The sequence below is a fragment of the Staurois parvus genome, unplaced genomic scaffold (genome assembly GCF_062004578.1).
Source record: "Staurois parvus isolate SC_StPar_1 unplaced genomic scaffold, SC_StPar_1.0 ptg000287l, whole genome shotgun sequence".
Lineage (NCBI taxonomy): Eukaryota > Metazoa > Chordata > Amphibia > Anura > Ranidae > Staurois > Staurois parvus.
The window spans coordinates 8,036,324-8,049,473 of record NW_028318083.1 but is presented as its reverse complement, the minus strand read 5'-3'; the positions used below and the strand labels follow the sequence as shown (position 1 = coordinate 8,049,473).

Genomic DNA, 13,150 nt, shown 5'->3' with positions numbered 1-13,150 from the left:
GCCTAAAAGACGACCACTGCCTTGCTAAAGAAGCTGAGGGTAAAGGTTATGGACTGGCGAAGCAGGTCTCCAGACCTAAACCCTACTGAGCATCTGTGGGGCATCCTCAAACAGAAGGTGGAGGAGCGCAAGGTCTCTAACATTCACCAGCTCTGTGATGTCGTCATGGAGGAGTGGAAGAGGACTCCAGTGGCAACCTGTGAAGCTCTGGGGGCAACCTGTGAAGCTCTGGTGAACTCCATGCCCAAGAGGGTTAAAGCAATGCTGGAAAATAATGGTGGCCACTTTGGGCCCAATTTGGACATTTTCACTTAGGGGTGTACTCACTTTTGTTGCCAGCAGTTTAGTCATTAAATGGCTGTGTGTTGAGTAATTTTGAGGGGACAGCAAATTTACACTGTTATACAAGCTGTACACTCACTACTTTACATTGTAGCAAAGTGTCATTTCTTCAGTGTTGTCACATGAAAAGATAGAATAAAATATTTACAAAAATGTGAGGGGTGTACTCACTTCTGTGAGATACTGTACATAAATCTGTCAGGATATTTGTTATACAAGATATTTAACTAGCAATTTCATAAAGAGGTTAGCATGACAGATTTACTTACATTTTTCATAAACGGTCATACAGCGAATCTCTCATGTAAACTAAAGAGAATGTAAATTGAATGCTAATGTATTGACTTCAACTCTTCCTGAATTGGACTTAGACCAATCATAGAGATAAGGAAAGTTGACTTTGTGCTGTTATTTGCTGTAGACATAGGCATACTGAAGCCAAAACACAGCTAAGGAGCTAACATTTTCAAAAGGGAGCCAGAAATGGCAGCCCACATATTTCACTCAAAACAGCTGTTCTTTAAGGAAAAATAATCAATACACGAAACATCAGACCCCGACCGCTACATCCCTGGCAGACTGATCACACCAAAGCTCTCAAACGACACAGTCGTGCCCTGGAGCGACTATGGCGCAAAACCAGATCCCAACAATCCTTCACCCGCTATAAATCCGCCTTCCACACATACACCTCTGCCCTCCACGCTGCCAAACAAGCCTACTGCCTGACCCTCATCAAGACCTTCTCCTCCAATCCTCGCCGACTTTTCTCTACCTTTAATTCTCTACTCTCTCCGCCCCACCTCCACCCAGCACCTCACTCACTGCCCTTGAGATTGCCAATCACTTTAAAAACAAGATTGACACAATTCGCAAGGGCATCGCCGCTCCTCAAACTTCCTCCAAACCCGTCCCCCCTCAGACAGCTACCCCCTCATCACCCCTCTCCCCCGGCCTCACCACTACTCTGACCTCCACCCCACCTAAACATTCCTCATACTGAAGCCCCCTCCACACCTTCGACCTTACTACCATCGAGGAGGTCACCAAAGGTTTTTTTCTGACGCCCGCCTCACCACCTGCCCCCTCGACCCTATCCCCTCACAACTCCTATGGCCCCCCTCCATCCTACGCTCCCTCACCCACATCTTTAATCTCTCCCTGTCTTTCGGTGCATTCCCCTCCCCTCTGAAGCACGCGCACATCACTCCCATATTCAAAAAGCCCTCCCTGGACCCCAACGACCCGAACAACCTCAGACCCATCTCCCTGCTCCCATTCTCATCCAAACTCCTCAAGCGCCTAATCTACAATCGCCTAAGCTCTCACCTCAACGACAACAACCTCCTCGATCCCCTACAGTCCAGCTTCTGTCCCCTACACTCCACCGTAACTGCCCTACTCAAACTCTCCAACGACCTTCTAACCGCCAAAGCTAATGGCCACTATTCAGTGCTCCTACTCCTTGACCTCTCCGCTGCCTTCGACACAGTCAACCACCCCTCCTCCTCAAAAAACTTCACTCCCTCGGCCTCAGAGATTCTGCACTCTCCTGGCTCTCGTCACCTATCACAACGCTCCTTCAGCATTACCTATAACGCTACCACCTCCCCCTTGCTCCCCCTCTCTGTTGGGGTCCCTCAAGGCTCCGTCCTCGGGCCCCTTCTCTTCTCTATCTACACCTCCTCCCTTGGCCAACTCATACAGTCTCACGGCTTCAACTACCACCTCTATGCCGATGATACACAAATCTATCTCTCTACCCCTCGCCTCACCCCCTCTGTCTCCGCCCAAATCAACAACCTACTAAACGACATATCAGACTGGATGTTGCTCCACTTCCTTAAACTGAACCTCTCCAAAACTGAGCTCCTAGTCTTCCCCCCAGCTCGCACACTACCCCCCACTGACTTCTCCATCACATTCAACAATGCCACTATCAGGCCCGCCACGCAGGCCAGAGTACTTGGTGTCATTCTGGACTCCAACCTATCTTTCCAGCCCCAGGTCCAATCACGAACTCATGCAGACTCCACCTCCGCAACATCACCAAAATCCGCACGTTCCTAACCCCAGAAACCACTAAACAACTCATCTACTCCCTCATCATATCACGACTCGATTACTGCAACTCCCTCCTCACTGGCTTGCTTCGGCACAGGCTATCCCCGCTTCAGTCGATCCTGAACACGGCAGCCAGACTCATTCACCTTACCAACCGCTCAATTTCCGCCACCCCCCTCTGCCAATCCCTCCACTGGTTTCCGATTGCCCAACAGATCAAATTCAAAATCCTAACACTGACATACAAAGCTGTCCATCATACTGCCTCAAATTACATCACCGACCTAATATCCAAGTACCACCCAGCACGCACTCTCCGCTCCTCACAAGACCTCCTTCTCTCTAGTTCCCTAGTCTCCCCCTCCCATGCCCGCCTCCAGGATTTCTCCAGGGCGTCACCCATCCTCTGGAACTCCCTACCCCAATCCATCAGACTATCACCTACTCTCCTCTCATTTAGGCGCACCCTGAAAACCCACCTCTTCAGGGAAGCCTACCCCACCCCCTGCTAATTGCCAACCTCTTCCACTCTTCCTACCACTCCATTCCCCACAGCTATCTCCTCCTGTACCACTATCCCCTCCCTCCTAGATTGTAAGCTCGAAAGAGCAGGGCCCTCGAACCCCTCGTGTATCACATTGTATTGTTTTCGTACTGTCGCATGTTCTGTCTCCCTTTGTAATGTACAGCGCTGAGCGAACTATTGGCGCTTTATAAATACTGTATAATAAACTGTTTAAAGAAGAAAAAAACATTCTTTGTATTGTCCAATGACCTGTTAATATGCATTTAATTAAATTCTATTCACAGAATGTATGCAATTATAAAGCCTAACTCATTTAAAGAGGTGTTTCAACTCTTGCCAATTTCAGTAAATGTATTTGATAAAAAATGTTTCAAACCAGACATAAAATAAAGATAATGGCACAATTTAAGCATTAAAACATTAATCCACCGAGTTAATCTTACCTTGAATACTGTTAAGCTTATTAAAATGGAATTTCCTTACCAAAGGCATGGTTCCCATAATCAATATTCAGAGTTGGTTAATTAATACCTCCAGAAAATTGAGGATTTAGTATTTCCTTTGAAGTATTAAAAAAAAAAAAAGAAAGAAGGATTGCTCATCCCTGAATTCCCCATGACTAAATTCTCAGAAAAGCACTGACTTGCCCTCCTCTTCCAAGGTTTATTTATTTATTTTTTGGAAAGAAAGTTTTATTAGATTTTGAACAAATACAGACACATTGATTCGAATGTCAACAAGAAATACAAGAAAAAGAAGGCACTTTTGTACATTGAAATAAATCCACAGTGGGAGTCATATGTGGCATAAAAACTCAAGCACATCATGAGTTGGTGAGGCCAAGATATGTTGTTTCTCACATCATAGGACAATCTGTGCACAAGCTATAACATCACAATTAGTCAAGTCCAATTACTAATAGTGCTAAATCTTTAGGGCACAAGAAACTGGTGCCTCAAATGGAGTGATAGGGAGGAGAACAAGGAGAAAAAAATGAAAGAAGGTAGAAAAGAAGGGTAGACTCCGGACTGGAATGTCGCTAGAGCTCCAACACTCCTGGCTCAGAGAGGGACCTGGATAGAGAGATGTAGACAGAAAGGATCTGGAGAGGAAAGGGTGGATGTAACCAGGGGCATATGTACCATGAGGCAAACAAGGCAATTGCCTTGGGTGGCATTTTTTTTTTAGGGGGGCGCCGCCCCTCCCCCAGAGGAAGGGACACGCGAGGATGGGGACCTGGTGAGGCACTGAATGGGATCCAAAAGAGCTTCCTCCGCTCCGCCACATGGGATAAAAAGGAGCTGCTGGAGGGTGACAGAGCCTGACTGTCATTCTCAGGGATGTCCAGGGTGTAGGTAGGGGCTCCTTGGTCCAGAGTGGCAGTGATTACTGTAGTAGGGGGTAGGTAAGGGCTCATGGGTCCGGAGGGGCAGTAATTATTGAATAGTCAGGACAGTTGGAGTAAGTAGCAGAAAGGAGACTTACATGTCAGGCAGAATGCTGGAAGGGGCCCTGGCCCGGTGGGCCCCATACAGCTGGGCAAAAGGATTTCGAGCAAAGCCCAGCTCCCCCACATGGTGTCCCAACGTTCAGGCCACAAGGGGGCAACAGTGGACACGTCAACTTGTCTGGGCAGCTCCTCTCCTGCCACTCCCTCTCTGATTGCAGATTCTCTCTGCATGATCTGATCCTGGATTACAGCCGGCCAATCACAGCGTGAGGCCATCCTCCCCCCTTCTAAGACCCCACTGCTGCCACAGGAGGTGGGGGGATAATACTAAAGTTTGCACTCTGTAGGATCACATCCTGTCACTCAACTGTCCCTGTGTGCGATATACTGTCCCTTCACCTCCTCTGTACTGCACTGTGTGTGTGCGACATTCTATCACATTATTCTTAATACTCTTTAAACAGTGCTACTCCTCTATTCTTCTGTATATAATATTGTATTAATATTATTATTGTTCTTAATATTATCCTCACTCTGTACACAGTACTGCTCCTTTGTACTCTCTCTGACATTGTATTTATTTATATACAATGCTTTCCCGATGAACTCTGTATTGATCTAAAGGTTTCTGTGTATTATATTATTACTACAATAGTATGTACTTTATACAGCAGTCTTCTCTTATATTCTCCTATTCCTCAGAACCTCTGTACATTCCACAATTACATCATTGTCAGGGGCATATTTACCGCAAGGCAAACAAGGTGTTTTCCTTGGGCGGCACTGCCCCTGGAATAATGGACACGTGGAGGATGGAGACCCAGTGCGGCACTGCATGAGTTCTGCTACATGGGATCCTAAAGAGCTTCTGGAAGGTGGCAGACCCCGACTATCATTCCTGGGGATGTCCATATAACTGGTTGAGCTCACCTGGGCTTTCCTGATCATGGCACCGATTGTGAAGGTGAGTGCTGTAAGAACTCCCTCTCTCCCATGGGGAAAGGGGGGGGCGCACGATTTTTGTGTTGCCTAGGGCAGCACAAAACCTAAAATTACACCATTGGATGTACGTGCACTAATGACCAATTTGAATGACTGAAAAAAAGATCCTGTGAGTGCATTTCTAAATAAAAAGTGTGATGTTTTTATACAGTACACAAAGGAGAAGCGTCTTTTTCTTTTCTTCTGAACTTACAGACAGACCCTTGAGGAATGTTCGGAACCCCAAGTGGACAGAAAAAGCATATGGAAAGGAAAGGGTGTATTTACCTACAGTGAGAAACAACCTTGAAGGAATTGGGAGACAGAATGAAAGGTAGCCATACACAATTATTTTTTTTTTATGTTCAACCAATGGGCTGAACAAAGGAAAAAATGAAAAAAAAAAAAAAAAATTTCTCCTTGCCCACTATTGAGGTGGATGGGAGTCTCCCCACTTTCACAATACAATAGAGCAGCAGGGAAACCACAGAGCAGCGTTGCAGTTGCTGATCGAGAAACTTTTATCTGACAAGGAGGTTGAACATGAGTTGACTGGTAGATAGACTTCTGTTCAACCAGAGTTGACACACGTGGATCGAAATTCAGCTGGTCCCTGCTGAACCAGCCACATTTTGATCCATATACGGACAGCTTGAGATGAGGAGGCACAGGGGTTGATCTACTAAAATTGGAGAGTGCAAAATCTGGTGCAGCTGTGCATGGTAGCCAGTCAGCTTCTAAACTTTAGCTTGTACAATCAAGATTTGACAAAAAAAAAAATATCTGGAAGTTAATTGGTTTCTATGCAGAGCTACACCAAATTTTGCACTCTCCAGTTTTAGTAAATTAAGCCCACAGATACCCAAGGTCAGAGATCTGCACACTAGAGACTACAAACTGTGAGATAAACTTTCTTTTCCATGTGTCCATGCTTGAATGGTGATTTTAGATTTCTTCAACTGAATGACAGCAGCCACTTAGAATAAAAAAAAAAAAAAAAAAAAAGATTGCATGTAAAAAGTATTACTTTTTACATCTAAAAACATAAAGCTAGGGGCTACTTATGTATCTGAATTAGAGTGTTGTGTAAAGAACATGAGGAACAAATGTTAAACCTACATTTTTTTTGTGAGGCTAGAAACAGTGATTACTTTGAATATCTGAAAAATCAGAGTACACAATGCAGTGCAAAACAAGAGAGGTGATTGCTAAAGCTACAAATGGTATTATTTGCAAAGATAGTGGTTATTCTGTGTATGTAGAATTATACACTGAGTGAACAGCGCTGTGTAAAGGATAGGAGGGGTGTCTGTTTTGAGTATGTGCATATAGAAGTAAAGCATCGAGAGAGCAGTGTAGCAGTTGCAATGATCCCTAGGGGTGTGCACTGACATCTAAAATAATTACAGACATACCTCGGTTTACGAACGCCTCGGTTAACGTAATTTTCGGTTTACAAATAAAAATCCATTGAAAATAATGGCTTGGTTTACAAATTTTTTTTCACAATACGAACAGATTAATTGGTTTTCAATGCATTACAAATTTTTTAATCATGTCCCTGTACAGTACTATGCCTTTAAAGTGCACTTTATAAAGAGTTTTGAACAGATAGACTTTTTAACCTTTTTCTGACCTCCGGAACGGATTAATTGGTTTTCAACGCATTCCTATGGGAAACCGCATTTCGGTTTACAGATTTTTCGCAATAAGAAAAGTCCCGCGGAACAAATTTAAGTCGTAAACGGAGGTACGCCTGTACAGGGCATGGGCAGCGGACGAGGAAGTGAGATGCTGCAGGTTTATTCAGGAACAGGGTTTACCCTCTCTTGATGCCCTACGAGAGCAGTATGGGCCTTTCCCAATGGATGTCTGGCGTTACAGACAGCTTCATAATTTATTCATAGCCTGTCCCCTAAAGTTCGCCCACTTTGACGCATTTTGAGAAGGGGAACACCCCAGTCCCTCATTCCATCTTGGTGTTCTACAAAATGCTTCAAATTGGAGGAGCCTGCTGGGACACCTTTCTACATACGGGAATTGGAGGGAGACTTTTAGTATAACTTCTCAAAAACCCAACTTGACGACCTGTACCGCTTAACCCACACCAGCTCTGTTGACACAAAGATGCAAGAAAATAGCCAATGTAGAGGGGACTCTTTACCAGTGAGTGAGCAAATTAAAGCTAAGATTTACCCCTGTCCGGCTTGTGCTGGAGAGACTGTGGTCACCACGGTACTTTTCGCCATATGTGGTGGGAGTGTCCTAAGTTACGACCTTTTTGGCAAGATATTAGAGCCCAAATCAAGCTAATCCTTGACATTGATGTTCCTGACTCCCCCCTGCAGCCTAAGGTTCCAAGACATGCTGAATGGATAAAATTGGTGAACAATGTAATGGAGGCAGAGGAATGGATGGCCACATGCAAGGACCAATATAGCAAGTTTTACACTATTTGGGTCACGAGGATCCACTATACATCAGGGGCCTTGGGGACCCCGCAGCCCCCATCATCAATGCTTTTCCAACCTCAAGTGATGGTGTGACTGCCACTCAAAGCTTCTCCTTCCCAGGCCCTCTTTTTAGATTTGAATTTACAGTGAGGAACAGAAGTATTTGAACACCCTGCGATTTTGCAAGTTCTCCCACTCAGTTAGTCCCTCTCAGCCAGTGGGCCTTGAGGCCCCTGCAATAGGAATCGGATATCTCGAGCTCCCCAATTCCTTCCCTGATATGCACCTGCCTATGGGTCAAACTTGAAAACTTGACCCCTGCAGAGGCCTATGTCATGGTTTATGGATGTTCTTACATGGATGTATCCATCTAGCTCATTGTCAGCTATTTGTGATGATACTTCTGCTGCACAGTTTGCATGTCTGGTGCCGTTTCTTTAAACTTTATGTATGTATGAAAACCCTTTGAAATAAAGATTACATAAATAATTACAATGGTATGTTATTTTTCAACTTCCATTAACAGCCCAGGCTTTCCAGCAACAGTTAGAGGGTTGAGACAAACCATTTACCACTGACAGAGGTATTTATGTAAAACCTTTATCCTTTAATGAAAAAAAAGCTTGATGCTGTAACTACTTAAAATAGTTAACTGGAGTTCAGCTTTAAAATTTGTTAGTCACGTTCATCTACATTTCCTAGTGCATCGAACACTACTTTCTCCCCAGATTAACAAGTTCGTTGTTCGAAAGGGACTCCATTGCTCCTCCGTTCACAGAGCAGCAAGAAATTAAAAAAAAAAAAAAAAAAAAAAGTCTAAAAAAAAGGAAACTAAAAGCAGCCCCCGCATTTATGGACTGGTAAGCCCCAATGTATTACATTTTTATATATGGGTTTAATACCGCTATAAAAGTACAACTAAAAAAGGATGATTATGCAGAGACCAGGTAATGGCAGAACCACACTGATTTAAAAACAAACAAAAAAAATAGATTTTTATCTACTCTACTGAGTGTCAGTGTAATATACAGAGGTCACAGTACACATGAATTCTAGATAAAAACAATAAACACGTTTACAAGCAGATTTTTATTTACAGATCTGAATGCAGCTGCCTTGTTTTCAATGGAGACATTCACAAATGTGTGCAAACATACTCTTCATTCAGATCCGTAACACAAAATCCAATCTGGAGGACACATGTATACACGTATGCCAGATGAAAGTATTAGGCGAAAAAAAAAAAAAACCCCACAATTTTAAGAAAGTATTTACTGATCATTACAAAGGTAATTTTGTGCTAGAAAAAATAATGCATTATAGGAATAATACATTTTTTTACGCCCATGTTAATGTAGCCTTAGGTGTCATACAGACTGCAGTGGTGGACAATGTATGTATATGCATTTCTAAGGAGTAGTGGCTAGCCTGTGGAATCCAAGACTGATTTTTTTTAGGCAAACCTAGAGAAACCTGAGAATTCTACACCTTGGATGTGCCAGTAGACAAAAGTTTTCTGTGTAAATTAATTACCCTTTGTATTGCCATGCTGCAGTTTTCAGTTTGACACCTCAGGACCTCTTTCACACAGGGACATTAACTGCACAGCATGCATTCCAGCATTGGTACAGCAACCAGCCCTGCTGCTTGTAGCCTGTGAAGTCTCCTATATTCAGGGCATTCGTCCATGAATGCATAGCAGCCCATATGGTAAGTACAACTCAGTATAGCTTTCAGCCCCATCCAGCTGCAGCCTTCCATAGATGAGACAGAATGGAGGCAGTGGGTCTGGATGCTACACCTGTGCCTCCTGGCTGCATGTAAAGCAATTTTTTAAAAATAACAAAAGTTTATACTTACCTGCTTTGTGCAATGGAATTACACAGAGCGGCCCCAAAGCTCCTCTTCTTGGGTCTCCCGCTGGAGCTCCTGGCTCCTCCTCTCTACTGAATGCCCCTATAGGAAGCTGTTTCCTATGTCAGCACTTGTATGGGCTTGCTCCCAAGCTCCACTACTTGCGTCTATAGACACAGACAGTGGGACTTGGCCCTGCCACCAGCTCCCTCGTCACTGGCATTGATTGACAGCAGTGGGAGACAAGGGCTTTCCACCACCTCAGCAAAGCCTGTGAGGCCAGGAAGTGAGGGGAGACAAAAGTTGCACACGGGCACAGTGGCGCATTGACGGCTCAGATAAGCATTGGGAGGGAGGAAGGGGGGTGTAAGGGGGTGAAACTGATACCTAAACATTTTTTACCTTATTGCAAGGAATGCATTAAGTTAAAAAATATTTAGGCTTCATAGCCTCTTTAACCAGTTCTGCGCCGCTCTATAGCAGAAATACTGCTACAGGACAGCATGGGTGTGCAAAATTACGTATATATACACACACATGTGATTTTGCAGTTCCGGGTAGGGGGGACGCACGCCCTACCTGTGCCACCATTCGTGGCCTTGGTTGTCAATCACCGGGTCCCGGCTGGTGATTACTTGTCAGCACTTGGTGATTGCCGAGCAGCTCCGACAGGGGGAGAACTGTATGTAAACAATGCAGATCTCTCCCCCTGAAAACTCCTGCACACTATCAATATCAGAGCCATACAAAGCAGTGTGCTTACAGTGAAGCTCACACACAGCTCCCATAAGTGAAACCCTTTGGTCGCCCCCAGATGTTAACCCCTTCATGCCCAGTGCCATTAGTACAGTGTCAGTGCTTTTTATTAGCACTGATCACTGTTTTAGTGACACCAAGTCACTGGGAATATCAGTGACACCAAGTCAGTTCCCCCCAGCATCAGAATGCCTGCCGCAGTCCCGATACAAGTCACTGATCACCGCTATTACAAGTTAAAAAAATAAAAAAAATAAAAATTAATTTTGGCCTAAATTTATGATGAAATTTGATTTTTAAAATTTGTTTGCTGGACATGTTTAATAGCAAAAAAGTAAAAAAAAAATTTCTCAAAATTTTCTGTCTTTTATTTATAACGCAAAAAATAAAAAATGCACAGGCGATCAAATATCACCAAAAGAAAGCTCTTTTTGCGGGGGAAAAAAAAAAAAAGACGTAAATTTCATTTGGGTGCAGCGTTGCATGACCGTGCAATTGTCAGTTAAAGTAACGCAGCACTGGATCGCAAAAAATGGCCTGGTCAGGAAGAGGGGTAAATCCTCTGCAACAAAAACAAATTAATGTACATTTCCATCTATTTGAGTGGCATTTTAATGCGCCCCGACATCTGTCATATATTATGATGTCCATTGACATTCAGGTGCAGCATTATGGTGTGAATAGAACACATTAGAAATTGTTTTTCAGATGTCCTTCCACTGATCTGCGTTTTACAGCTGCACTAAAATGCAGATCAACGCACTAGTGTAAATTGGCCCTAAAGGCTGGGATGCATGCTGTGCAGCCAGGCACCGCCATGTACAAGGGGCCTCAATAAAGTGAAAATTGCAAAGTGAAACCCCAACACAGACCAATATAAACCGTGCCTTCCCCATTCACTTGGTATATATTTGGATTTGAAGTATTACAAAAACAGAAATAAGACACTTACCTTGGATAAGTCTCCCAGTGAATTCCATGCATCCCACTTTGCTTTGTTTACAAAGTCTAACATGCCTGGCTTTGGAGAATTGCAAGCTCCCTGTGTTGCCTGCAGGAAAGATACAAGACAAATATTAGTGCTAATTGGAAAGTAAGTACACAACAGATGTTCAAAAAAAAAACAAAAAAAAACCACAAGACTAGTTCATAATTTAAAAAAATTATGCAGTTAAATATGAATATCTAAGACAGACTTGTTGACTTATGGGGTTCTATCCAGCTGCACCTATGCACACTAGTAATCCAGTTGAGTCTAATTAATCTAAGTAACATGACTTGTCAAATTCTTGCTGCTAATGTTCTTTGACTTTACGATTTGATCTACGCTGCTGAATTGACAAATTACCCATAAGTCTGATTATAGATTTATGAAATAAGCGGTTCTTGTAACTGTCACTGACTAGCTACACAAACATTAGCAATGAATTGCAAAACAAATGCTAACTATTCAGTGTAGTCTGCAAATTCTCCTTCTAAGTCATCACGTGTTCCAGAGGTAGGTAAAGCGTGGCCATGTCTCATAAGCACCTCCCTAATGAATACTCAATCTTTTCGGGGGTCATTTGCCTCCAGTAAGCACCCTTTTTGACACTGCGGTGGTGTGTATTCACTGGGAGAAATTGTGCTTACAAAGGAGAATACAGTCATTTCACTGGTGCTTCATGGGCCTTTGATTTGTGTTTTGTGATTTTTGATTCACTGTATGTTAGTAAGATGTGAGGCTAGGTTCACACCTAAGCGTTTTGCATTTTGCAGAAATGCACTACAGTCCATTTAACATGATTTTCTATGGGACACGTTCAGATCTATGTTTTCACGGTGCGTTTTTTTGTAAAGGGTCAGGGACTTTAATTGCAAAATGTTGCATTTTAGTTCAATAGACTTCAATGGAGACGCTGCAGAAATGCATAAAAAATGCATGCACAAAAATGCAAAAAGCAAATATGCAGAGAAGGTCTTCTGACTTTACTCTGATGTTGTTGATATGGATACTTTTTTTCCAGTTCGAAACAACCAGAGCGTTAGCAAACGCAGCTTCGTTATTACTCTTAAAGAGAAAAAAAAAAAAAAAAAATGCATTTGGGGCAATCGTCCAATAATCTAATTTGTTAGTACACAGCGTTCGAGAGCTGATAATGACCGTTCATGGGAAAATATCCGAAGGGACAAGCATGAAATTTTTTGCATAAGAGAACAGAACGATTTTTATGTAATTAGTATAGTATTTGCACAGAGAAAAAAAAAAAAAAAAAAATCAATCAAGTGACCAATACCACGCATGCTTGCAAATGAAACAACAATACAATACAATACAATACATGACATCACTTCCAAAGTTGTTTTTTATCTTACGAGATTATTTCGTAACTTTAGTAACCTATTTGTTTTTGATATGAGACAGCATGGAGACTAGCATGCAAAATAACAAAAAACGAACGATCATTTGTCTGATATTCTCGTCGTGTGCACTAGGCATTAGACAAAGGTTGATCTAAAAAAGGTTGGTGGGGAGTTCTAAAGTTTATGAAAAGTATAATGGCCCATACAGTCTGTTAGGCAAGTGGGTGTCAGGAAACCAGGACCGATAAAGGCTCAGGGTCTCAGTGAGCTTTTCTATTTTTTTTTTTTTTAACTTTATGCATGCACCATACTCTGATACCTCCAATACTTACGACTAGACCAGGGGTCCCCAAAATCTCTAAACAAAGGGCCACTTTAACG

At 43.0% G+C, this 13,150-nt stretch overlaps 1 protein-coding gene across 1 annotated transcript in view; it reads right to left on the bottom strand.

Moving 5' to 3' along the window:
- Positions 1-13,150, bottom strand: part of ECI2 (enoyl-CoA delta isomerase 2) — a 52,817-nt gene that overhangs the window by 23,202 nt on the left and 16,465 nt on the right. Inside the window, exon 3 of the mRNA XM_089682207.1 lies at positions 11,379-11,477. Within this exon, the coding sequence (XP_089538333.1) occupies positions 11,379-11,477 (99 nt within the window). The remainder of the gene's footprint in view (positions 1-11,378; positions 11,478-13,150) is intronic.